At 44.3% G+C, this 27636-nt stretch overlaps 1 protein-coding gene across 1 annotated transcript in view; it reads left to right on the forward strand.

The window, feature by feature from the left end:
* The first annotated feature begins 704 nt into the window (after positions 1–704).
* Positions 705–27636, forward strand: part of TBC1D31 (TBC1 domain family member 31) — a 36248-nt gene continuing 9316 nt past the window's right edge. Inside the window, exons 1-16 of the mRNA XM_026703619.2 lie at positions 705–889; positions 1685–1831; positions 2367–2482; positions 3041–3219; positions 4454–4605; positions 6773–6932; positions 9381–9581; positions 11533–11706; positions 13512–13591; positions 13709–13855; positions 16430–16563; positions 18956–19089; positions 20405–20584; positions 21777–22009; positions 23016–23168; positions 26281–26416. Coding sequence (XP_026559404.2) covers positions 813–889; positions 1685–1831; positions 2367–2482; positions 3041–3219; positions 4454–4605; positions 6773–6932; positions 9381–9581; positions 11533–11706; positions 13512–13591; positions 13709–13855; positions 16430–16563; positions 18956–19089; positions 20405–20584; positions 21777–22009; positions 23016–23168; positions 26281–26416 — 2403 coding nt within the window. The 5' untranslated portion in view covers positions 705–812. The remainder of the gene's footprint in view (positions 890–1684; positions 1832–2366; positions 2483–3040; positions 3220–4453; positions 4606–6772; positions 6933–9380; positions 9582–11532; positions 11707–13511; positions 13592–13708; positions 13856–16429; positions 16564–18955; positions 19090–20404; positions 20585–21776; positions 22010–23015; positions 23169–26280; positions 26417–27636) is intronic.

A 27636-nucleotide genomic window follows, 5' to 3' on the forward strand; every position in this document is an offset into this window, starting at 1 on the left:
ATCCAGGTCATGGTTGTCCCAAAGGTGCTTTTTGCTAATTTAAGGCATCATTTTTTAGGAAATGTGGGGAGGGGGTTGGACTGGTATACCATGCTATAAAAAGCACTCTTGGGGAACTAAGAAAAGCAGCCTGTATTTTAAGATGTGTGGACTTCAGGTCCCAAGAATTTCCTCAACCAGCACACTGACTTGGGAATCTTAAAGTTGCCAAGTGTGAAAAACTCCGCTGCATCTTTTGCTACTCTGTACACGGTTAGGTGTTACCTTTTATTTAGTAGATAAACCTTCCCCTACTGTGTGCATTATTTCCCAAGGACAAATCAGAAAAATATTTTAAAATAATTACAAACGTTCTGAATGCATATTGAACAGATGCAGGAATGATACAGTATATCAGTTCTGGGGACCTCAGCTGTTGATTTATTTTCGAGACATCCTGAAAGAGTCTCCTGACTTAAACAATTGCAAATTCAACAGGTAGATTTCGGGAGGTTGGTTTGCATCTTCCAGAGGTGCTGCAACAAGCACTACTTTCTATATTGAGCCGCAGTTGGACCATCCTACAGCTACGCAAACTACAATTCCCAGCAGGCTGTGCTAGGAATGCTCCACACACACAAAGGGGAAAAGTCTGCCTTCTTCCTTCCTGAGTCCACACCGAGGGGGAGGCGTTCCTTTCCTAGCCCCCCCCCTTCATAGGATGGTGCATTGGTATCTTCCTAAGTCAGAGCGGTAGGGCAGGAGAAGCGGCCGTTGGGGGTGGATTCAGTCCGGCGGCTGCGGCAGCGGTTTCTGCTTTCTTTCCCGCCGGGATGCAGAGCTCGGATCTGGGCAACAGGGAACAGGGCAAAATCTGGCACCGCAGGCCCTCCCCGGCAACACAGCAGGGGTAATTTTCCGTAGCCACAGCATTGCCGGTTGCATATTTTAGCAGTTGTTCAACCACGGAGCTTCCATCTTCAGGAATAGTCTATCTGTTTCCAGCAAGAACGACGCTTTTTCATCACTTTCTGCTCACAGGCGTTCAGTTAGCCCATGACCAACCTAAAAGAGCTAGATTCCAACTGCCATCAGCCCCACCCCACCCCACAAAAAACAAAGGAAGGGAACTTTTTGGAGGGCGGATGGTGTGTGTGTGGTACACAGGTGATACAATGAAAAGGGGTCAATGTCCCCCTTTTGTGCTGACAAAAATAGAATCTTGGGAAATGGCTGAATGCACAGAGAGGACCTGGTGCAACTGCCTTAAATATATTTACTAAGTATGGGTTAGGTATGATATGAACCACTCCAGGTTAAAAATCCATATTTCTTTGCAAAAAAGTGGTTGACATGATATAGGGGGAGAGGTAGGTGTGTGCGTTCTCTCCTGGGAGAATCTGTTATTACACCTATAAAAATATAAGAGCTAACAATTTGAAGTCGATTTATTTGATAGGGATATTACATGCTCCATTGAAACTTTGTCACGGAGTGGGCATCTCTGATTGAGGGTTTTATCCCCGTAACATAGGTTCATCTCATCCCAGTCAGGGAAGTAAGCAAAGACAACTGCCAAAAATATGCAAGGCCACCCATTCTCTCCCTCTAGATTTTTTTAATAGCGGACTTTCTCCCTATTCTGACATAATTTCTTTTTTCCTACAGTTCTCCTTATATTAACTTCATTTTACTTTCTTTCCAGAATCATAGTAAATATTATTCATACTACCACAGGATATCATTCTAAGACAATACGTTTTTTGAATGTGGCTTTTGACTGTTCAGGGGAGTTTCTACTTGCTGGAGATCATCAGGGGAATATTTATGTTTTTGATTTGGTGGGCAACAGGTTGGTACTCCATCTCTCTCTTTCATCATTTAGTTTATGCTTGCTTAAAATATATGAATTGCTTAGGTAGAAGTACAATTTTGCTAGTGCCATGTGGACTTTTTCCAAGATTCTCTCCATGTACTCAATAAATAAAACATTATTATTAATAATATGGAAATAATTAATAAAATAATATTTTGGTGCGGATTGATTATGGCCTAGATTTATTTTAGTTTCTCCATTTCAAGGCCGTCAGACTCTTTAACAACACTGATAAAAAGAAAAGAAATACATATATAGATATATATATATAAACATAGACACATACATATGCAGACACATATACAGAGAGACATATACATAAATACAAGAGTAAAAGATCTGGCGTGTTTTAGAATATGTTGAGCCTTTTCGTTAAATGATTCTCTTTTAGCATTAGCATAGTTATCTGTTAGCTGGTATTGTAAGGAGTCTATGAAACATTTACAGGTTGCTTGACCTGCCATAAGGATGTCTTAAGCTCTGCTGGAATAATTTTAGCTTCTCCCAATAGGTTCAACCTGGTTCAACGAACAGGACAAGCTTGCACTGCCCTGGCATTTACTCTTCGCAGGAAAACAGAATTCCTTGTGGCTTTGGCTGATTATTCCATCAAATGCTTTGACACAGGTAATTTAAAAATTTCCAACCCATAGTAGACAGCCTCTCAAAGGTGCTGGCTCCTATAATTCCTGATGGACTTCATAATTCCATAGTGAACCAACTCCCAGAATTCCTCAGCCAAAATTCTGGGACTTGAAATCCACTCATCTTACACCAAGTTTGAAAAACACTGCTATAGTGTAATATAATGGCATGCAGAGTCAAGTTTGAAACAGTTATTTTGATCTTATGGAACTCATTCATCTAAATTGGTGCAAAACCTACTGGTAGAAATGATCTCCCTGTGTTTGTGCATAACCACTTAGGTTTGTGCAGAACAGTTAGAGTCTAGGTCCTAGACTAAGATTCAAAGAAGGAATAGAACACATTTCCCTATTTCTAGTTCCAACTATTTTATTCCAGGCTTCGAAGACTTCTGCAATAGTCAAATCAGCACTGGGCCATTTCTAGAGGGGCTGGCACAATCTCCTCTGAAATCACGTATCTTTCGAGTTTGAAATCTTAAATTCTCCTGATTCTTTCTAGGTTAATTCTGATCTTCCCCCCTCTTTCTTACTTCCACAGCAACCAAAGAACTTGTTAGCTGGATGAGAGGACATGACTCTTCAGTGTCTTCCATCTCCGTTCATGGCTCTGGCAGATATGCCATCACGTGCTCTACAGATACAGCCCAACTTTGGGATCTGGACACGTTCCAGCGCAAAAGGAAGCTGAACGTCCGCCATTCTGTGGGGATCCAGAAGGTGAATTTTGGAGACAGTTCTCCATTGCCAGATTAATCTTCTGGTGTCCTGAAATCTGTGGCCGTTTTCAATTTTGGTCAGGTCCCAGTGGGGAATCACAGTACAGGTAGTTCATTTAGTGACCATTCAAAGTTACCACAGCACTGAAAAAAAGTGACTTGTGACCATTTTTCACACTTACGACCATTGCAGTGTCCCCATGGTCATGTGATCAAAATTCAGATGCCAGGCAACTGGTAACAGGCAACTGTGAGAGGGATCTTGGAGTCTTAGTGGACAACCAGCTAAATATGAGCCAGCAGTGTGCAGCAGCAGCCAAAAAAGCTAATGCAATCCTAAGTTTCATTAACGGGGATACAATCGAGATCAAGTGAGGTACTAATACCATTCTATAAAGCCTTATTAAGACCACTGCTAAAATATTGCATCCAGTTTTGGTCACCACACTATAAAAAAGATGATGAGATTCTAGAAAAAGTGCAGAGAAGAGCAACCAGGATGATTAGGAGACTGGAGGCTAAAACATATGAAGAACGGTTACAGGAACTGGGCATGGCTAGTCTACTGAAGAGAAGGACCAGGGGAGACATGATAACAGCGTTCCAATATTTGAGGGACTGCCATAGAGAGGAAGGGGTCAATCTATTTTCTAAAGCGCTTGTAGGCCAGACAAGGAATAATGGGTGGAAACTGAGCAAGGAGAGATTCAACCTGGAAATAAGGAGACACTTTCTGACAGTGAGAACAATCAACCAATGGAACAGAAGTTGCCCTCGGAAGTTGTGGGAGCACCATCACTGGAGACTTTCAAGAAGAGACTGGACTGCCATTTGTCAGAAATGGTGTAGGGTTTCCCGCGTGGGCAGGGGGTTGGTCTAGATGACCTACAAGGTCCCTTCCAACTCTGATTATCTGTTATCTGGTTCATATTTGTGACCTTGCTTTGTCCCAGGATCCCGGGATCTTTTGGTGACCTTCTGAGAAGCAAAGTCAATGGGGGAAGCCAGATTCACTTAGCAACCAGGTTACTAACTTATCAATTCCAGTGATTTACTTAATGACTGTGGCAAGAAAAGTCATAAAATGGGGCAAAACTCAAATGTTTCACTTTACAACAGAAATTTTGGGCTCCACCGTGGTCGTAAGTCAAGGACTACCAGTATTTACTCTGAAGAGAGAAAGCTGCTCATTTTCAAACATCTTCTCCATGTGCTTGTTTTCCTTCTGCTTTCAGGTATTTTTTCTTCCTCTAAGCAACACCATTCTCAGCTGCTTCAAAGATAACTCGATCTTTGCATGGGACTTTGATACTCTTCATTGCAAGTACCAGCTACCATCGCCCATCGAAGGGTCTTCGTTGCACTACAAGGTCTTCGCCATCACCCGGTAGGCCTGGTGTTTAGAAGCCTGCAAATCTCCCACCTCATCCTCTTTGAGCTTAATTTTAGCTGAAGTCCACGCTGTCATGCAGATTCTGTAGAGATTCTCCAGTCATCCAGGCCATGGTTGTCCCAAAGGTGCTTTTTCAGGAGGCAACTGGACTTTCTTGATTTTTTTTTAACTTTTGAAGATGTTTCGCTTCTCATCCAGGAAGCTACTTCAGTTCTGACAGAACAGTGGGGAATGGAAGGATTTATATTCTTTGCAGACAGCTTGTCATTTGCATCCTTTTAGAAGTTCATTTGAAGCCCTTGGAGGTTTTATCTGTGTGTTCAGGGTCACCTGAGTAGTGCCCCTGGTTCCTGTAGTCTGCAGTTTTTCCCTCTGGAAATCCATTCCTTCTCCCACACCATTTAAAGGGTGTTCATCCCAAACCCTGAGGATGCAGATAAACCTCCAAGTGGCCTCAAAGGCTCCCTAAAAGGAGGCAAATGACCAGCTGTCTGCAAGGAATATAAATCCTTCCATTCCCGACTATCCTGTCAGAGCTGAAGAAGCTTCTTGGATGAGAAGCGAAACATCTTAAAAAAAACAAAAACCAAGGTCCAGTTGCCTCTTGATAAAATGCAACTTTGGGACTGTCATGCAGACTACTAAACATATGGCTTAGTCTTGCAGGGGAACAATGCAATGCAATTGAAATGCTGAAATGATAACTGAAAGGAGCTGTAAAATACAGGTAGCCCTCAACCACAACTGAGCCCACAATTTGTGTTGCTAAGTGAGACATTTATTCAGTGAGTTTTGCCCTGTTTTACGACTTTTCTCACCATGTTTGTTAAAGGGCGTCACTGCAGTTGTTAAATTAGTAACACCGTTGTTAAGCGAATCTGGCTTCCCCGTTGACTTTGCTTGTCAGAAGGTTGTAAAATGGGATCGCATGACTCTGGGACACTGCAACCATCATAAATGTGAGTCGGTTGTCAAGCATCCAAATGTAAATCACGTGACCCTGTAGTATGCCGCAATGGTTGTAACTCTGAAAAATGGTCATAGGTGCCACTATAACTTTGAACGGTCACTAAACGAACTGTTTTAAGTCGACCCTGTTTGCAGAATGTTCAATTAGTCGTGGTGAGTGGATGATGATTTTATTGCCATGCTGTTCCTTGGAGTGTCCCAACCAGAGATTGTTAAATCCAGATAAGGAATCACTTGATTTATGCCAGCTTAAATCAGAGATCATACATGTCAGGCTGATTTCTTATCTGGACCGAGCAGTCCTTTGCAATATACTTCAGTGCTATGAGAAAAGACTTTAAGTATGAGCCAGCAGTGTGCAGCAGCTGCCAAAAAAGCCAACACGGTTCTAGGCTGCATAAACAGAGAGATAGAATCAAGATCACGTGAAGTGTTAATACCACTTTATAATGCCTGGGTAAGGCCACACTTGGAATACTGCACCCAGTTTTGGTCACTACGATGTTAAAAAAGAGGTTGAGACTCTGGGAAGAGTGCAGAGAAGAGCAACAAAGATGATTAGGGGACTGGAGGCTAAAACACATAAAGAACAGTTGCTAGAACTAGATATGTCTTAGTCTAATGAAAAGAAGGACTAGGGGTGAAAGGATAGCAGTGTTCCAATATATCAGGGGCTGCCACAAAGAAGAGGGAGTTGAGCTATTCTCCAAAGCATCTAAGAGCAGGACAAGAAGCAACGGGTGGAAACTAATCAAGGAGAGAAGCAACCTAGAACTAAGGAGAAATTTCCTGTCAGTTAGAACAATTAATCAGCGGAACCACTTGCCTCCAGAAGTTGTGGGTGCTCCAACACTGGAAGTTTTAAAGAAGAGATTGGATAACCATTTGTCTGAAATGGTATCGGGCAGAGGTGTCAAACTCGCATCGTCATGACGACGTCACATGACATATCGGGACTTTTTTCTCCTTCACTAAACCGGGTGGGGGCGGGGCCAGGACGTGACACATCCGGCCTGCAAGATTGACACCCCTGGTATAGGGTTTCCTGTCTGAGTAGGGGATTGGACTAGATGACCTTCAAGGTCCCTTTCAGCTATTCTATTCTTTTCTATTCTATTCTAAACTGAGTTTGAGATGTAAGCTGCCATGAAGATGAATAGATTAATGGCCTTTGCCTTGTATGGGATTTTAGAGATGGCCGTGTCCTGGCAACGGGAGGCAAATCAAATCACCTTCACCTATGGTGCTTGGAGTCTAAGCAGCTGCTACGAATTATCCAGATGCCAACCAAAGTGCGAGCCATTCGCCACCTGGAGTTTCTTTCTGACAGTTTTGATGGGGGCTCTAATCAGGTGAGTGATGGAAGCTGAAGCCCAGGAAGAAGAGAATTGGTCAGAATCAGATGGCCATTGGATGGGTATGAATGTATACTTTATAGACCTTATTCCACCTTACTCCACTTCCCTTTCTGATCCCGGTTTAAGATTTAGCCTGAGGTCCCAGGTAGTTTGTGGGCAAGATGCTGACTCTGTAAACTGCTTAGGGCTGTATATAGCAGTGTGAAGTGGTATATAAGTCTTAAGTGCTATTGCTATTATACAGTAGCCTCATAATTGTCTACAATCACAATTCGGACTTGAAGCTCCTTTGCTAAGAGGGGTGATTGTTGAAAGAGTTATACCGAATTATATGATTTTGTCGGATCATTCCCAGACAATACGTTTTTTTGAATGTGGCTTTTAAGTGTTCAGAAGAGTTTCTACTTGCTGGAGAGCATCAAGGGAATATTTACATTTATGATTTGTTGGCCAACAGGTTGGTACTCTCTCTTTCCTCATTTAGTTTACGCTTCCTTAAAATATATGAATTGCTTAGATAGAAGTACAAGTATGCTGGCGCCAGGTGGGCTTTTTCCAAGATTCCCTCCATATACACAATGAGTCTGCACTACTATTACTATTGATCTTCTCATCACTCCTTATCACCCATCCCTCCCACTTGTGACTGTATGACTGTAATTTTGTCGCTTGTATCCTTTCGATTTATATTGACTGTTTCCTTGTATGATTCGATTGCTTATCGTACCCTGTGACTATCATGAAGTGTGTTGTACCTTATGATTCTTGACTCTTGACGAATGTATCTTTTCTTTTATGTATACTGAGAGTATTTGCACCAAGACAAATTCCTTGTGTGTTCAATTACATTTGGCCAATAAAAGAATTCTAATTCTAATTCTAAAAAATAATAATTATTAATAATATTCAAATAATTATTTCATTATTAATAAAATAATATTTTGTTGAGGATTGATTTGGGCCTAAATTTACTTGACTTCCCCCATTGCAAGGCTGTATGTTATATGAATTAGTCTAAGTCCGTTGAAAGCTGCAGCCAAAAACCTCGAAAGGTTTTTTTTTTCCCCTCAGTGCATGGTGCATGATAGGTACTCCTTGACTCACAACCATTTATTTAGTGACCGAAGTTGCAACAGCAGTGAAGTGAAAAAAGTGACTTATGACCAGTTTTCACACTTAACGATGGTTGCAGCGTGCCTGTGGTCACATAATCGCCATTTGCAACCCTCCCAACCAGTGTCAACCCTGAAACCGACCTGACTGTGGCCATTTTGAGACTTCAGTGTTGCCACACTGGAGCTGAGGGATAGGAAGAGGGGAATAGAAATAGAAACTTTCTCCTGGGAACCAAGGACATTCCCACAGGTGGCCGGACGAGAGGAGGAGCAATGTTGCCTGGCAACCGGACAGGACCTTGATTGGACCATGTGACTAACTGACTGGAAGCGGGGGGGACTTTAGGTGAAAACCGTGGGAATATTCAGTCGGTTTTCACTAGTTTATGCCAATATATGTTCAATAAACCGATTCTTTGAGGAACCTACTTGCCTCAGAACTCTGTTTATTATGGATATATTACTTGGAACACTGACAGCCAGTGTCCAAGAAGTGACAACAATGGGAAAAGCCAGGTTCACTTAACATCTGTAGCGATTCATTTTAACTGTTGTGGCCCAAAAAAGTCATAAAATGGGACAAAATTCACTTAACGACTGCCTCATTTGGTGACGGAAGTTGTGGACTCAGATGTCCTACGTCGAGGACCAATTGAGGTAAATCATGGGTTTTGTTTTTTTTTAAAAAAAAATACATTACAGGGAGTCCTCAAGTATCGACCACAATTGAACCCAAAATTGATGTTGCTAAGGAAAACATTTGTTAAGTGAGCTTGCCACCATTGTATGACTTTTCTTGCCACGGTTGTTAAGTGAATCGTTGCATTCGTAAAATTAGTAACACAGTTGTTAACCAAATCTGGCTTCCCTGTTTACTTTCCTGGTCAGAAGGTTGCAAGCTCTTTGTACTTCAGTTGGGTTTTTTTTCTAGTTCATTGGACACGTCTGTTATTGGCAGGACGTCACAGGAAAGAAAGGTGAATCCTTATCTTGAGGGATTGTTTGAGATTCATTACTGGCTGGGAGTGAAAATAATTCCCAGCATTGCAATAGAACAAGATTTGTTTTTAAAATAAGCGTGTGCATAATTATGGGCTTGGAAGCCTTGGTCAAAACAGAATTTTGATCGTGTGACCATGGGGACGCTTCAACAGTTGTAAGTGTGAGAAACAGTCATGAGGCTCTTTTTTCCAGTGCCGTTGTAACTCTGAATGGTCACTAAATGAACTCCTGTAAGTCGAGGACTACCTGTACGAAAACGAATGCAAATGAACAGTCTTTTAAACCCGCCCCCCCTTCTTCCCCCTCCTCTCCTCATTCCCTCTAGGTCCTTGGAGTGCTGAGCCAAGATAATATCATGAGATTTATCAACATCAATACATGCAAGCTGCTGTTTGACCTAGGCAGCCACGAGGAAGGCCTCAACATGGCTGCCATGAGCCCTTCTGGAAGATACATTGCAGCCGTGATGGAGAACGGCAGCCTGAGCATTTACAGCATCCAGGCTCTGACCCAAGAGATCAACAAGGTTAGAACTGGAGGAAAACCCCAAACTCCCCATCCTTCCTTTAGGTGTATCTGTATCTGGGCAGATACAGATTCACAGAGTTGAAAGGGACCTTGTAAGTCATCTAGTCCAACTCCGCGCCCAAGCAGGAGACCCTACACCATTTCCGACAGAGGGCAGTCCAGTCTCTTCTTGAAAGCCTCCAGGGATGAGGCTCCCACAACTTCCAAAGGCAACTTCTGTTTCATTGGTTAATTGTTTTCACTGCCAGGAAATTTCTCCTTATTTCCAGGTTGAATCTCTCCTTGTTCAGTTTCCATCCATTGTTCCTTGTCTGGCCTTCAGGTGCTTTGGAGAATAGATTGACCCCTTCCTCCTCTCTGTGGCAGCCCTTCAGATATTGGAAGACTGCTATCATGTCTCCCCTGGTCCTTCTCTTCACAAGACTAGCTATGCCCAGTTCCTGTAACTGTTCTTCATATGTTTTAGTCAGTGGTGGGATTCAAAATTTTTTACTACCGGTTCTGTGGGTATGGCAGGGGAAGGATACTGTAAAATCTCCAGTCAGAGGTGGTGTTTGCTGGTTCTCCGAACTACTCAAAATTTCCACTACTGGTTCTCCAGGACTGGTGAGAACCTGCTGAATACCACCTCTGGTTTTAGCCTCTAGTCCCCTAATCACCCTGGTTGTTCTTCTCCGCACTCTTTCTAGAGTCTCAGCCTCTTTTTTATAGTGTGGTGACCAAAACCCGATGCAGGTCTGACCCAGGGGTAGGATCCTACTGGCATAACAACCGGTTTGGTGAGCGCACGTGTGAAGTTTGCTTTGTGTTTAGACGGGATGGTTTTGTGATTAAGAATAGATTCTCCCATCGCTGAATCCTCCTGTGCATCTTTTAGTCCCAAGAAAACAGATCAAATAGATAATCAGAGTTGGAAGGGACCTTGTAGGTCATCTAGTCCAACCCCCCGCCCAAGCAGGAGACCCTACACCATTTCTGACAAGTGGCAGTCCAATCTCTTCTTGAAAGCCTCCAGTGATGGTGCTTCCGAGGGCAAGCTGTTCCATTCGTGGATTGTTCTCACTGTCAGAAAGTTTCTCCTTATTTCCAGGTTAAATCTCTCCTTGTTCCATTTCCATCCATTATTCCTTGTCTGGCCTTTAGAAAACAGGTTGACCCCCCTTCATCTCTGTGGCAGCCCCTCAGATATTGGAAGACCGCTATCATGTCTCCCTGGTCCTTCTCTTTACTATAGCCAAGCCCAGTTTCTGCAACCGTTCATTGTATGCTACAGCCTCCAGTCCCCTAATCATCCTGGTTGCTCTTCTTTGTACTTTTTCTAGAGTCTCAACATCTTTTTTATAATCTGGTGAATAAAACTGGATGCAGTACTCTAGGTGTGGTCTTACTAAGGCTTTATAGAGTGGTATTAGTACTTCCCTTGATCTTTATTGTATCCCTCTGCTAATACAATTTAGGATTGCATTAGCTTTTTTGGCTGCTGCTGCACACTGCAGGCTCATATTTAGCTGGTTGTCCACTAAGCTCCAAGATCCCTCTCACAGTTACTGCTTTGAGCCTGGTTTCACCCAGTCTTATGTGTCCTTTTGGTTTTTCTTGCCTAAGTGTAGACTTTACTTTTCTCTATATTGAATTTCATTTTGTTAAATATGGCCCAGTGTTCTAGTCTGTCAAGATCCATCTGGATCTTGAGCCTATCTTCTTGGGTGTTAGCTATTCCTGCAAGCTTAGTATCATCTGCAAATTTGATAAGTCCCCCTTCTATTCCCTTATCTAAGTCGTTAATGAAGATATTGAAGAGTACTGGGCCTAAGACGGAACCTTGTGACACCCCACTGCTTACTTCCCTCCATGTAGACTTAGACCCAGTAAGGACTACTTGTTGAGTACGGTTTGCCATCCAGTTGTGAGGATTTTTAACAGATAACCTGAAATCTTGGCCTTTTCAGCCTCCCCCACCGCTGTTTAAAGTGATCGAAGACTCTAAGAGCAAGTTGGAGGCCAACAAACTTACCATGAGAGTCACACCCAGAACCTCAGAGAGGCCGTGGAAAGCCAAAAAGGGCAAAATCCAATCCAAGGTGTTTAAACCACTGCTCGACGTGTCATATGAGGACAAGGAGGTAAGATCTGTTTCAGGGCTGAACCCCAAACTCGGTGGCTGAGGTAGAAAAGGCAAACCTGATTGCTCCCACTGAAGAGCCTTTTTTCCGTAAATGTAGAAATGCTTTTCCCTCTTCTCCCCGACCTCCCCACTACAGCCAACTGGGAGGGTAGAATTAAGAGAGAGATTCTACTTGGGGATTTGTTCATAGGTGTGAGTGGAAGGGGCCCTCAAGGTCATCTAGTCCAACCCCCGATTCATTGCAGGGATTCACGATCCCGGGAGCCTTCCAAAATTTTCATGCCATGAAGTCGGTTGTTAAAAGATTTCCCAGAACCACCAACCCCCAAAATGGCTGTCACAGTGGGGTTTTTTAATGGGAGATCACTCCCTCGGTCTCCGCCTTTCCACTGGACCTTAGCAAAATTAGTATGGATACCCCAGACTTCATTCAAGTGAACTGAGGGTGGGGTTGAGAACAGTATTAATTTCTCTCTCTCTCTTTCTGTATGGAACCCAAATTCTGAATTCCACCATCCCAGCAGATGGCTATCCAGTGTCTGAAAATCTCCAGGACTATAATCCTGAGTGTATGGGAGTTAAGCTAGATCACAAACTCTGTGATCCCTTATGGGAGAGGTTGAGCAGCTGCCTTTAAGCCAAGGATGACAGGCTTTTGAAATGGGGGAGAGAATACAGCAGAAAGGAACGGAACAAAAGCTGAAGGGCCCAAGAAAGAAAGGATTGTTTTATTTTGGTGCTATTGTTTTGTTTTTAATTTATTTTATTTTATTTTTATTTGTTTATTTTATTTTGGTATGAACACACAAAGGGGAAATTTGTATGTAGGCATACTTCACCAGCATTTACATACAGACGTTCCATTACCAAACTAGGGAACATCCTCAGTGCTTTTTGGTGGAAGTATTCTCTCATGCAACTTTCTCCCCATGTATGTGCTTTTTGAAGAGTTTAAGATAAGATAAGATAAATTTATTGTCATTGTACTCAGAAACCTGAGAACAACGAAATATGTGATACCAATAGAGGAGAATGTTCCTAGCTCAGGGTTGAACTGTGGGGTCCTTGGTGCTCTCTGAGCTTGGTGGTTTCCTTGCAGACATTTCATTACCCAACCAGGTAACATCATCAGTGCTAGCTGTTGAGGTAATTCCCCGTTAGGAGAATGAGCGCATACAGGGAGACGTATTTGAGAGAAGTGTTTGAATAATTCACACACAGTACACAGATATACTGTACAGTAAATGTAGGTTTTTACTTCCAGAAAGGTTTAAGCAAAGTCCAAAATAAGCAATCCAAAGTCATTCACAGGTAAAATCAATCAGTTTTCAATTCAGGGATAATCCAAATATCAAATTCCAGTGTCAGAAATAGTTCAGTATCAGACTTATATTAAATCCAGTAATATCAGTCAATTAGGAAAAATGGAACAACGGCAATACTTTCCAACAGAAGGAAACAGAGATACTTACTCAGACACACTCTCTTCTGAGACTAAGGCTAAACAACCCAGGTTTCTGGCTCCATCTTATGGCTGTTTGAGAAACCACACCCAATGGCATTCTCTTGCATTCCCTTAAAGATATAGTACTAAAATGTTTATCCTGGTTTATATATTTCTAACCCAAATACCTGTTAGGTGACTTATATTCCTAACACTAGCCACAGAGGATGCTAATTTGACATAAAGGAAAAGCTGAGATAGTTTCTTCAAACTGCCACATTCAGAACGGAGGGAAGATTCTTGGGGAGAACTGCAGCTCACGTGAGGAAAAAATAACCCCCTAATAACTCCTATTGCAGAATGAGCTGCCAGAGGGGCTGAATAAGAAGCGTCTCCAAGCTTTGCTGAAAGGGTTTGGAGAGTATCCAGCAAAATACAGGTCTGTGGAGTCCTGTACCCTGAGTCCAGGGTTTTGGTGGTGGTTGTGGTTTTTTTTGGCATTCAAAACATGTAGCCAAAGTTGGCCCTGCCCTGCTCATTTGCTTTACGGTTGCAGGATGTTTATTTGGCGCTCCTTGCTTCACCTCCCAGAAAATCACTTGGCTTTTAATAGCCTGCTGGATAAAGGGACCCATTCGGCCTTCGCACACCTTCAGAATGAATACCCAATTAAAAGCAGGAAGCTCTTGAGAGTCTTACAAAGGTAAGAGCTGGGTTATTTTATGCCAGAGATGCAGTTGGGTTTGCTTTATACGGACAGGCCTTGATTTACAACTGTAATTTGAGCCCACACTTTCAGTCGTCAATTGTGACAGTTGTAAAGTGACCTTGCCTGATTTCATGACTTTTTTTTTTCCAATGGTCATTCAGCAACCCCATTGTTCACCATAGAGCTGTGATGGCGAATGCCGTAGGTGGCACACAGAGCCATTTGTGTAGGCACGCGAGCCCCAGACAAACTTACCTACACTGCTTATGTGCGCACCTCCCAGCTGATTTTCTGCCTGTTTGAGGCTGTTTTCTCCCTCCCGGAGGCTCAAAGAAAGCCTTTGTAGCCTAGGGAGGCTTAAAAATGGGCCTTCCAGAAGTGCTGAAATGGGCCCATTTTCAGCTTCCAAAAGCTTCCCTCGAGCCTCCGGGAGAGCGAAAATGGCTTTCCACGGACTCCAGAGGCCCTCTGGAAGCTGAAAACGGGTATTTCCGGAAAGCCTGCTTTTCGGCCTCCCGAGGCTACAAAGGCTTGCCTCAAGCCTCCAGAAGCGTGAAAATGGCCTCAAATGGGCCAAAAATCAGCTGGGAGGTGTGCGCATGTACAGTGCAGGTAAGGGAGCAGGGTGGGGCAGGGCCCATTGCATTGTGGGTGCCGGCACCCGTGCGCACTTTTGGCACACCAAAACAAAAAGGTTCGCCATCACTGCTATAAAGCGTTTTTTTTTTTTTTTTTGCTAAAACCTGGAAATAAAATTCCAGGAAAAATCTAAATACAGGTAGCCCGCAACTTACCATGACTGAGCCCAAAATTCATGTTGAGTGAGATATTTGTTAAGGGAGCTTTGCCCCCATTTTACAACCTTTCTAGCCACAGTTATTAAGTGAATCATTGCAGTTGTTAAGTTAGTAACGAGGTTGTTAAGTGAATCTGGCTTCCCCATGGACTTCTTACCAGAAGGTCGCAAAAGCTGTTCAGGACAGTGCAACTGTCATCCATACGAACCCTTTGCCAACCATCCAAATTTATGAAACAGTCGCAAGAGTGAAAAATGGTCATAAGTCACTTTCTTCAGTGCCATTGTAACTTTGAATGGTCACTAAGCAAACTGTTGTAAGTTGAGGACTACCTGTAATAAGTGCTGCAAACAGCAGTAAATGTAAATGCAGGCCAGTAGCCAAGCACCGGAAATGCAAACATTGGAATTTAAAATCTGGCTCCTGATTTCCATTTTCGGGGTCCGTCATAACTTTGAATGGTTGCTAAGCGATTGGTCGTAAGTCAATATCTTCCTGGAAGTAGGTTAGTTAGCGCCTTTTCTTTATTCCTTTGCCAGAGACCTAAACGTGTCATGCCCCTGTCGGAATCTGATTCGGAGGAGGAGGCTGAACAGCTGACAAGGAGTGGGAGTGTGGCTCCGTTGGCTGTGGAAGAAACTAGGAAAGGGCAAAGGCCAACTGGGCAGAGCAGGGGAGAGGTAGAGCAAGGGAGAGGGAGTTCAGAGGAAGACCCAGGCCCACCCTGTCTTCATCCTAGGGCATGCAGGGAGGAACAAAGAAGGGAGCAACATGAGTAGTGTGGCTTACAGGGGAGGAAAGGGCCCTGATTCCCTTCATTAGCTGCAGCTGGGAACACAGTGTTTAAAAAGGGAGATTGCACACAGCAAACTGTTGAGAGCAAACCATGAATTATCTGGTATTGTCGAGGCTTATCTGGGTTCCTGGCATCTTCCTAACTCTATGTTTTGCTGGCCTTTCAAGTCTGGAATTCTTTCTCCTGCCCTGTCAAGTTAATTACTGCAGCGTGGTTTGTGTGGACTTTTGTTTACAGTTTGTATGTACTTTGTTTTCGGACTGAATTTCCTCCACTTAAAGACTGTTCTTGGGAGAGTTTTTTCTCCAGCCGAAGGTAACCTGGACATTGGGGGCAAAGTTGGAGGTACTAAAGGGACTCTTCTTACTTATGTGACTGTGTTGCTTTTGTGCCGTGCCGCACGTCATCACATAAATGATTTCAAGGTTGATTCAGTGACAAGAAAGGAAATAGAAGCCTGCAGGCAAAATTCTGGGAGATCAAGTCCACGTTCTTAAAGTTGCCAAAGTTAAGAAACACTGATCTAGGATATGGTTAACCTTAATTGTGAATAGATAAACCTTAATCATCATCATCTTCATTTAACAACCCCATAATCCCTTGCAGGGTGGAGTCTGGGCAACTGAATGGAGCTAGCAGAATGTTTTAATGGCTGGATGCCCTTCCTGTCACCGATGTGGAGTTTTGTCCAGCAGATATATTCTCAGAGTGCCCAGAGAGAGAAATATCTGCCTCTACCTACGATTGAACTCACGGCCTCCTGATTGTGATTGTGATTAAATAACCTTAGTAGGTGGAACTATTTCTGTTATTCAGTAGGTTCTTTTAGAAGAATTTCCCAACCTGGTCAACTTTAAAGAGGTGTGGACTTCAACTCCCAGAATTCCCAAGCTGTTTTAGAAGGATCTGGTTTTGTTTTATTGTGCAAGATTCTTGCCTACTTTTTCTACACAACGCCTTTTTCTTTGTCCTCAGGACTCTTTCTGGCCTGGCTCACTGGTCCACCATCTTTGGCGAGATGCCTTACATCCCTCTGCTGGTTTTTCCCTTCGTCAAACTCTTCCAGAACAATCAGCTCATCTGCTTTGAGGTGGTGGCTACCGTAATAAGTAAGTAAGGATTTTTGATAGAAAGGCCACCAAACAGGCCTGCTGGGCTGTTCAACATCTGGCAGAGCTTTAATGTTGCCAAGTGGACATTGGAGTTCAGTTCTCTGTGGAGAGCTGCGAGTGTCCACTATGGCTAGGTGGAAAGATTGACATAGTCCTCAGCTTACGACCACAATTCAGGCCAAAATTTCCATTGCTAAGCATGACAGTTGTTAAGTGAATTTTGCTCCATTTTACAATCTTTCTTGCCATAGTTGTTGAGTGAATCATTGCATTTAGGAACATGGTTGTTAAGTGAATCTGGCCTTCCCATTGACTGTCATGCCCCATTCAGAGTCTGAATCCGAGGAGGAAGATGAACAGCTGACAGGGAGTGGGAGTGTGGCTCTGTTGGCTGTGGAGGAAATGGGGGAAGGACAAAGTCCAGCTGGGCAGAGTAGGGGAGAGGTAGAACAAGAGAGAGGGAGTTCAGAGGAAGACCGAGGCTCACCCCCTCTTCATCCTAAGGCACACAGGGAGGAACGGAGCAACGTGGGTTGCCTGGCTTACAGGGGAGGAAAGAGCCCTGATTCCCTTCATTAGCCACACTTGGGAAGAGAGTTTAAAAGAGTTGCATGCTGAGTGTGGTATCTGCTGGGAACAAACGTGAGTTTATCTTGTGGTGACTTTGCTTATCTGTGTTCCTGGTGTCTTCCCAACCGTACTGAGTTATTGCTGTGCCTTCACATCTGAAATTCCTTTTCCTGCCCTGTCGGAATAATGATCTCATCTTCCTTTGATTGGACTTATAGTTACAGTTTTTGTTGACCATGTTTTGGACTTGATTCTCTGCAGCCAAAGACTGTTCCTGGGAGAGTTTTTCTCCAGCCCAGAGGGGAACCAGGACATTGGGGGCAAAGTTGGAGCTAATAAACGGACTCCTACTGATTATCTGACTGTGTTACCTTTGTGCCACGCCCCTGGTCATCATATTGACTTTAAACGTATACACCGCTTCACAATGCTTTACAGCCCTAAGAGGTTTACAGAGTCAGCCTAATTGCCCCCCAGTAATTTGGGTCCTCGTTTTACCGATGTTGCAAGGATGGTAGGCTCAGTCAGTGTTCAGACCCAAGCCTTGTTCAAATTAAATACAATCTGTGTATAAAAGCAAACCTTTTTTAATGCGGTGCTGGGAATTCTTTGCATTCCCAGCCAAGAGTCATTTAAACCTAATTGTCCAAGATAAAAGCAAGTCCTTTCAAGGTTATAAAAGGCTGCCAAGAACAGAAGACTAATAACTGATAAATATCAACCGACAGAAGTTTCAAAACCAAAATGGAGTTCGCAGGGCTTTAACGAGGACTCAGAGTCTAAAGAACTTCTTTGCTTCCTGAAAAGAACACATCCCCAAGGGCTGATTTTTATCCCTTATGGGAGGGGCCATCACCTTCCAGCCTTACTCCCAAGTCACCCTTGCTGCTTCAGCTGCTCTCTCCTTCCAGCAGCCTTGCGCACAGACGTACTGGGCACACGCTTCACTGCTGCCAGACTCCAAAAGTTCCAAAGGCAGCACCCCACTCTCCAATAGTCCTGGCCCCATCCCTGCATCAGAGGCAGGCCCCTCGTCCAAGTCCTCGCCAGGGTCCCTGACTGGTTCCCTTTCATCCTTGCTGTCAGAGACCTCTGCCATCCACACTTGCTGCCAGCGAACCACAATAGTCAGCCTGGAGCCTAGTGAGATTCTAACTGCCAAATTGCAGTCAGCCGGCAGTCAGCAGAAGTAGCCGGCAGTACTGCATTCTGACTTCGTATGTCAGAAAGTCACAAAAGGAGATCACTGCAACCTTCATAAATATGAGTCGGTTGCCAAGGGTCTGAATTTTGACCATGGGGATGCTGTAACATTTGTAAGTATGAAAAACATCCTTTATTGATTTTGTTTTCAGTGTCATTGTAACTTTCAACAGTCACTAAACGAATGGTTGTAATTCAAGCACTACCTGTATTCCCCCACCTCACCCCACCCCAAAAATCATGGCCAGCTGAAACTTTGGAGCAACTCGGTTTCTCTTCAGAGCCTCTGAGCATCTTGGGAAGGTGGAGGAATCAGAACTCCCAAGTTGCTAGTTGTGGCTCCAGCCTCCATTTTTTGCGGAGGAAAAACAATGCAGGTGGCAGACAGAAGAATCCAGAGGGCTCCCTCAGGTCCCTTAGATTTCTTCATGTTTTTGTGCCTTCCAGATGTGTTGGATTGCAATTCTCAGGTTCCTCAGGTGCCGTAGTTGGTGCTGAGGAAAAAAGGGCCACTCAGAGGTCATGCATTTGCCGTGGTGAGAGAAGGCCTTGCCTTCTGGTTACGCTGTATTGAAACACAGCCAATAACCACTGACATGCATGTTTTCTTTTTCAGTCAATTGGTGTCAGCATTGGTTTGAATTTTTCCCAAACCCTCCCGTCAACATCCTCAGCATGGTGGAAAACATCCTGGCACATCATGACAAAGAGTTTCTTCACCATTTGATGAAGTACAATATAACCTCCCAGGTAAAAAGAAAAAGAAAGAAAAGAGAAATTGAGACGAGCCAGAAATCACGGTTTGCGAGCAACTGGTTTTTTTATTTTTTGGTCTGGCGAAGGGTGTGTGGAATCAAACAAACCACATTGTGGCTGAAGAAAGATGTGGGAAGACAGTCTGTTGTGTCCAGCACTGTTTCTCAACCTGGACAACTTTAAGAGGTGTGGACTTCAACTCTCAGAATTCCCCAGCCAGCCATGCTGGAATTCTGGGAGTTGTAGTCCATACTTCATAAAGTTGCTGAGGTTGGGAAAGACCAATGTGAGACATTAAAGTGTCAAAAACTCTGAAAATTTTAACACCCTCCTCTTTAATATGAGAATGTAAATTCAAGGTAGACCTCCCACACACTCAAGTAAACATTTATCTTGCAGTCACCACACTACCCCAAGAGATTTTGGCCCCCACCTTTTCAGCGTATACTTCGTGAACTTCGGGTATGAGCATTCAAAGTGGTACCTTACATTTTTGATGTAAATTAGGTTATGTCTGTTTGAGGTTTATGGTACTTTTTTCCCCTCCATTTCTTGCCTTCAGTCTGGCAGTTATAGCAGGAAACAATCATGCGGAAGATAAAATCAAAAATCATAGAAGGCTCTGTGATTTCATATTCCTAGCCCTGATTTATAACCAAAGATTACAATCTTCAATAGCAATTGGCTTATGTGCCACCCCATGCAGCAATCTCTGGGTGATTTACAATGTCAAAGAATGATTTTCATATTTCCCCCAACAATTCTGGGTTCTTGTTTAACTGACCTCAGAAGGATGGAAAGCTTAGTTAACTTTGAGTTGATCAGGATCAAACACCAGGCTGTGGGCAGAGTTTGCCTGCAATATTGCACTTTCACCACTGTACCACCAGGGCTTCAACCAATCTGCTAGGCCAAGGGTCTTCAAACTTGGCAAGTTTAAGATTTGTGGACTTCAACTCCCAGAATTCCTAAGCTAACATGACTGGAGGAGGGATTCTGGGAGTTGAAGTCCACAAGTCTTAAAGCTATCAAATTTGGAGACCCCTGTGCTAGGCTGTAATTTTGTACATAACAAAACTGCCTTTTAAAACTGATGTCCTCTAAATCTTCCGGATTACAAATTCCTGTCACGCCAAGCCAAGTTGTTCCTAGGCAAAGTTTATGGTCCTGGGACAACTGGAACCTGAATTTTCCAAAATATAATAAACTTTTTTTTTCCCCTTGGACATTTTGTGCTCGAGCTGAACTCCTGTTTTGGTGCTGCAAGAGATACAGCAATCGTAACTGATCTCTCTGCCTGAAATTGCAGAGCTATGCCTGGCCCCTTCTGGAAACCATGTTCTCTGAAGTCCTGACAAGGGAAGAATGGCTGAAAATGTTTGATAATATCTTCTCCAACCATCCCTCCTACTTGCTGATGGTGGTGGCTGCCTACCTTATCTGCTCCAGGGCTCCATTGCTTCACTGCAATCAGAAGGAGGACTTTGAGGTAAGCCCCTTGCTGTATGTATGTATTTACTTACTTAATTTTATCCCACCTTTATTATTTTTACAAATAAGGCAGCAAATATATCCAACACACCTTCCTCCTGATCTTTTCCCCACAACAACAGCCCTGTGGGGTAGGTTGAGCTGAGAGAGAGAGAGGAGAGAGACTGGCTCAAAGTCACCCAGCTGGCTTTTGTGGCTAAGGCAGGCCTTGAACTCGTGACCTCCCACTTTACAGCCTGGTGTCTTAACAGTTTGACCAAGCAGTATATTCCAAGGATGAGCAGCTCTGATTTTGAGTCCTAAATCCAGAGTTCGCAAACCTTTTGGCCTTTGCAGACTGTCGGGAGGGGACACGACAGTTCCATATCCACACGCATGCGCGCAGTTCTGTTTGTGCAAGCAGTGGATACACACTTGCCCGTTGCTTGTGGAAATGGATCGTGTGTGCAGGGGCTTTCCCACTGCTGGCACAAGTAGAGATGCATGCAGGGGTGGGCTTCAAAAATTTCAGCGACCGGGTCTCTGCCTGGTTGCATGGTGGGCATGACCTAGTCGGCCTCCTGCACCACGGCGGCGGGAGGGTGTTTTCTCCCTCCCAGGCTCCAGAGGCTTTTCTTGAGCCTCGGGAGGGCGAAAACAGCCTCCCTGAGCTCTGGAGGCCAGAAATGGGCCCGTTTTCGGACTTCCGGAACTTCCGGGAGGCCCATTTTTCGGCCTTCCCAGACTCTGTGTGGGCTCTGCACTTCCCTTGCATCTAAAACGAGCTGCGTGGAGACAACTGGGATGGGGGAGAGGGTGGGCGGGGCCAGCCAGGGATGGGATTTGCCAGTTGGCCAAACCGGCCATAACATTAGCTACAGGTTCGCCTGAACTGGGGCGAACCCCTAGCAGCCCACCCCTGGATGCCCACCGCTTCTGTTGCCCATTTCCAAACAGTGCTCTCTCTCTCCCCCACCTTCCCTCCCTCTGTCCCCCTTTCCCTCTCCCTCTCTCCCTTTCTCTCTCTCTTTACAAGGTTTTTATTGTGGGGAAAACAGGAGGAGGAAGGTATATTGGATGTGTTTGCCACCTTGAGTTATTTGTACAAACAATAAAGATGGGATACAAATGAAGAAATTGAAAAAAAAAAAAAAGAATTATACCGGCAGCAGCTTCAGGATGGTTTTCTTTGTGCTTCCGTTGGTCTGCAGTATTTCTTCCATCATCGGAACCACCTGGACGTCAGCATGGTGATCCGAGAGGCCTACCATCTCATGGAGTGCACCCCGGACAACATCCACCCCATTCGTATGCTGGAGGACTTTGCCCCACTGACCAAAGGGCAGTACCCCATCTTTAATAAGTACCCCAAGTTCATTGTGGATTACCAGTCCCAGGAACGAGAACGGATCAGACAGGAGGAAATTGAGTACCTAAGAGAGAGGTAGGTATTCTTGAATCTGATGGAAAGATCGATATGAACATAAACTTATGTGGAAGAAAATGATAATAACACAGTTAAAGGTTTACTCAGTCCCATGGGCTCGGGTACTCAGTGCCAGTAGGGGATTACACCTCACATATGTTCCTTGTTCTCCACATTTTTGGCTTGATTTACTCAGAGTAATCTTCACTGAATCAGACCAGAAGGGGAGCAACAGGAAAAAAATTGTCCTAGCACATCTTCACATTCCCAATCATTATTAATACAGCCGGTGCCTTGAAAACGCTGGTGTTTTAAGAAAACACAATTCTGGCTATATTAGTATTATAATATCCATCCATTATTTATACCAAGCAGGACACATTTGCTGACCAAGATGGTTGAATTACAGTCCAGGACAACTGGAAGGTTGGAAAAACATATTCTGGACTTTTATAGAATGTAAACTAGGCTGTTTTACTCTTCCTTGTGAATTTACTTTGAAGATCTTAATGCCGTCCAGCTTGAGGTTGTAAGCTGATATCACGTGTATGAACTCAGTGTATAATTTAGCCTCTTCTTTGGGAGATGATCTGTCTTCCTCTTCTCTGCTGCCTGATGTTTCAGAGATAGAGAAGAATTTTTTTTTTAGGGGGGGGATATTATTATCAGAAAGAAAATGAGTATCAGTACATTGCATGCTATGAATTGCTTCAGTCAATCTTCTCCAGTGTGGAGAAAGTTGGCTTTGACCCTGTAACCCAGGGGTCCCCAAACTTGACAACTTTTAAGACTTGTGGACTTCCAACTCCCAGAATTTTGGGAGTTGAAATCCGCAAGTCTTAAAGTTGCCAAGTTTGGAGACTTCTGCTGTAACCCAAATATATATCACACTGATCAGGTGAAGCATAAGTTACTCAGTAGCTAAAGCCAAGATTAACCTCCTTTTCCTGCCCAGTCTGGAGGGGGACCACACGTTTCCTTGACCCCTGCAGGAGAATATCACCAATCAAATGCTTCCTTGCAGGCAGCTGCTGCATGAAATTGAAGCCAAAGCAATCGAGCACCGAGTAGAAGATGAAACATGGTATCGGAAGCAGGAGCTGCTTCAAGAAGCCGAGGAGCAAAGGAGGAAGATTCTTCTCACCGAAGAGGAAAAACTAGCAGAACAGAGGCGGCGGTAGGTTGAGTGTTTACATCTTTGCTCCTCGTGGTAGTTGTCCGGAAACGGAATGCTGAAATTCAGGGGTGGGGTGAGGGCAACCTGTTTCAAATAATCCTAAACCGGCCACTCAGCGACGGTTCGAAGTTATCATGGATCACTCTAGGGGTGCTTATAAACTGGTTCTGAATTCTGACAGCCAGTTGCTTCCTATCCCACGGTCACAAGATGTGCTGCCCCACTTCCCTCACATGTGAACATACAGCAAGAGTTCTACAGGGGTTTGTTCCCCCCGTGATGACCCAGAGTATATCAGAAATATAACAAAAACCAAAACGTAAAATAAAGTCCTTTAATGCCTTCAACTTGGCTTCACTGTTTAATTGTTCACAGTGGAGGATTAAACTGTTTTCAAAATAACACGTCAAAGGCAAGAAACACAGTTCACATTCAAAGAGCCGATAACGAAGCAAAAAAAAACAAAAACAAACCACATTGAATAAAGTTCCTCGACAGACCAGGATAGATAATTGCCAACTTCAGGAAAATAACCAGGGACAGTCCGTTGGAAGAACGCCAACCAAGATAAACCTTCTTTAGAAATAAAACACTAATTTGTCTCCAGCATCTGTTAACACGTAGGTCCAAACTCGTACGCAGTTCTCACACCTGCAACCCATGAAGAGGATCAAGGCCCTCTCCTCCCGAGTAGACCACGTTTTACCCTGATCCTCTCCTCCCTGCGTGCCCTAGGATGGATAGGGGATGGGCCTGGGTCCTCCTCTGACCACTCAGAGTCAGCCTCCACTAGGCGCATGACACTCCCAAAAAAAACCAGGTCCTTAGAAAACACCTCCGTTGCATAGGTTTGGATTCTGAGCTCAGCACGGCAGGAGTCACTGGGTAACTGATTCCAACATGAAGTCCAGGAAAGCAGTCGAACAGGTCAGGATACACGGCATAAGCACACGAGGCACAGAACTGTGCACATGGCTCCAGCAACACTCAAGTCCTCAGGGTGGGATTAAGTAGGCAATGCCTGTGCAGCTATTCATGAGAGGCGTGGTTGCCTCCTCATGAGTAGTCCAGCTGACCTGCGTTCTACCTGTCTCCTCTCTGCCCTACCTGTCCTTGGATCGGGAGGAGGTGTGGACTGGTGTGATGACCCGGAGTGTATCAGAAATATATAACAAAAACAAAAACGTAAATAAAGGTCCTTTAATGCCTTCAGCTTGGCTTTACTGTTTAATTGTTCACAGTGGAGGAGTAAACTGTTTTCAAATTAACATTTCAAAGGCAAGAAACACAGTTCAAATTCAAAGACCAGATAACTAAGCAAAAACCAAAAACAAACTGCACTGAATAAAGTTCCATGACAGACCACGATAAATAATTAACCAACTTCAAGAAGATAACCAGGTACAGTCCATCGAAAGAATGCCAATCAAGATAAACCTCCTCTAGGAATAAAACACTAATTTGTCTCCAGCGTTTGTTAGCAGGCAGGTCCAAACTCTTATGCAGACCTCACACCTGCAACCCATGAAGAGGATCATGGTCCTCTCCTCCCAAGTAGATGTTCTTCCCTGATCCTCTCCCCCCCTGCGTACCCTAGGATGGATAGGGGATGGGCCTGGGTCCTCCTCTGACTGCTCAGCCGGATTCTATCCTTCCCCAGCCTCCACCACCTCTGGAGCCACCCTTCCACTCCCTGTCAGCTGTTCCTCTTCTACCTCAGAGTCAGTCTCCACCAGGGGCAGGACAACTGGTCCTTGCCTGGAGCCTCCTGGTCAAATTGCTGCAGCTCTCCTGCCTCAGCCTAAGCCTGTTGGTCATCCAATCAACCCAGCTGAGGCTGCTCCGTCAGGCCTCAGACCATCACTCGGCGCCACTCTTTCCTCTGCCAACTCAAACTCCTCGTCCTCTTCTGAACTTGTATCCAGAGAGGGGGCCGGGTGTGGATCTATAACACAAGACTGCATGTCAGGCATTCAACAGCTGGCCCACTCTTATCTGGAAAGCCCGGGTAGAAAGCAAGTGGAGGCTGCAACATCACACGGCAAGGTCCAGGCTGCGTATCCACGAGTGATCATAAGCCAAACTTGGGGTTGCCCTTCATAATATATACAGGCCATGGTGCCTAAGCCTCTCTCAATACAGAAAACAAATCAAAGCATCCTGATCATTGTCTACTCAATTATTCAACTGATATCCATTCCATTCCTCTTACAAAACAGAGATTGCCTATTTAGACCACTGCTTTATAGAGACCTGGATTTAAAATTATTTATGCCTCAGAAAAAAGACAAGTGAGAGGAGGATATGAAAGGTATATAAAAATATGCACAGTAAGGAGAAAGTGAATGGAAAAATATTTTGGTTCTTTTGGAACCCAGGGCTACCCAGTGAAGCGGCATGATGAGTAGACAAATACTACTTTTTCTAGAGAACTGGATCTTCCTACTATGTGTCCAAAGTAGGATAATTTGAGTTTGGTTGGTTTGATCTTCTTTATATCAGAGCTCCTTGAGTTTATTACCAGATTTTCCAGATCCTATGCATTTTTAGCTTATCAGAGTAACGTCACGGGCATAATATGGGTTCATGAGGTTTCTTCCTCCAATTTTTAAATTCAAGTGAATGCTCCTCAAATATAATTTACTGGAGCGTGTTCATTTATTTTATTTTGTATTTTATTTTATTTATATCATCTTGTCAGCATGACTTTGGGTAACAAACAAATTTAAAAACAGGAGTACAAATAATAACAAAACAAAATCGCCCATAATCAGAGCAAAAGAATGCCCACCAAAGGTAATCTCTCCAAGAGTAACAACTGGGCCCTGCTAACTCTGAACAAATAACCAACACTTGGAGTTACACCTGGAAGCCTAATGGGAGGACAGTTTACAAAACAAAAGTTTAAGTCAGGAGAGAAATCTATTGTCTTTTTTATGCGCCATTCTCAAAAAACTGATTAGCCACTAACAGAATGCAGGATCGTGTGAATCTTTTGCCTACTCCAAAAGAAGGAATTTAGGATGAACTGTCCAAACTTTTACCTGGTCCGTTTGCATCCATCCATGTGTTCCCGCCCTTCTTAAGCTCCCTTTTCTATTTGGCCCTGAAGGTTAGCTGCTGTCAAGAGAGAACTGAAAATGAAGGAACTGCAGTTGGTGGATGCTGCCCGGAGACGCTTTCTAAAATACCAGCAAGATCAGCGGGAAATGGAGGTTAAAAGACTTGACGATGAAATTGCAAGAAAGGTAATCAGTTCCATTTCACCTGTTGTTGTGGCCGGCCAGCGGCCAGCAGAGCTGACAGCAGATTCGGACAGTGAGGAAGTTGGGGAGGAACATGGGTCAGTCCTGGAGTCTGGGGAAGGCTCTGATGAGTGCTCTGTGTCGGAGGCAGAGATGGGGCCAGGGCCATCTGACAGTTATCAGCTGCTTTCGGAGTCGGACATCAGTGAGGCAGAAGAATAGCTGGAGCTTGTTCCCAGTGTGTGCATGCGCAGGATTGCCAGATGAAGAGAACAGCTAAGGAACAAGGGTCGACTTGAGAGTAAAGCCACAGGTGGACAGTGAATGGCCCCTCCCATAGGGAATAAAAGAGGAACGAAAGGGAAGTGGGGTTTTGTAGGAGACAATTAGTTCATTTGGGTGACGATCTGTTCCTGCATTCTTGCCCATTATTGTCTGCTGCAGTCTGGCATCTGAAAAATATCGGTCTGGTAACTGATAAAGGTCTGTGATAGTGAAATATCTTGAAAGACTGTTGGCTGGGACTTTGCTGGAGAGGAATTCACTGTAAACTAAATAAAAGGGGTTTATCAGAACGAGGAGTTGGCTTCGTATTGTTGGGGAAGCCTAGGTCAGAGCACAGGGACATCTGCACTTCTGACATTTTTGTTTGATTGGCTTCCTCGGTTCTTCCAAGGGAACAAGTTTTCGGCCACATTTTCCCTGTTCCTGACTGTTCCAGGGTCTGGGAGGGGGAAAAATGACCCTGCTGTAAGTACCGGAAGTTGCGAAATGGGCCTGTTTTAGGCTTTCAGGGGGCCTCCAGAGCCCAGGGGAGGCCATTTTTGTCCTCCCAGAGGCCCGAGGGAAGCCTCCAAACCCTTTGGAAGGCAAAAAACGGCCCTTCTGGAAGTTCCAGATGGCCACACCCACCATGGCCACGCCCACCCAGCAGCTGAGTAGCGAATCGGTTGCTGGAATTTTTGAACCCCACCCCTGCTCTTAATATACATTCTCCCACACAAATTTCCTCTCTGTCCCTGCTCCTGTGGAATGCAGCCCTCCTTCCTGGGAATCCAGACAACAGTCCACCCTACTACAGCCAGGGGCTTAACAGTAATTGAAAAGCAAAAAAAGAAAACTTTCAAACCCATTCTCAGACATTCTGACCTCAGTTATATGGTATGCTGGGCCCTCTCAACTTTGATAGGGGATCCTATGAAAGAGGCTAGAATTAATGTGTT

The sequence above is a fragment of the Pseudonaja textilis genome, chromosome 3, assembly GCF_049901715.1.
Source record: "Pseudonaja textilis isolate UNSWEBS1 chromosome 3, rPseTex1.2, whole genome shotgun sequence".
NCBI classification, from domain to species: Eukaryota; Metazoa; Chordata; class Lepidosauria; order Squamata; family Elapidae; genus Pseudonaja; species Pseudonaja textilis.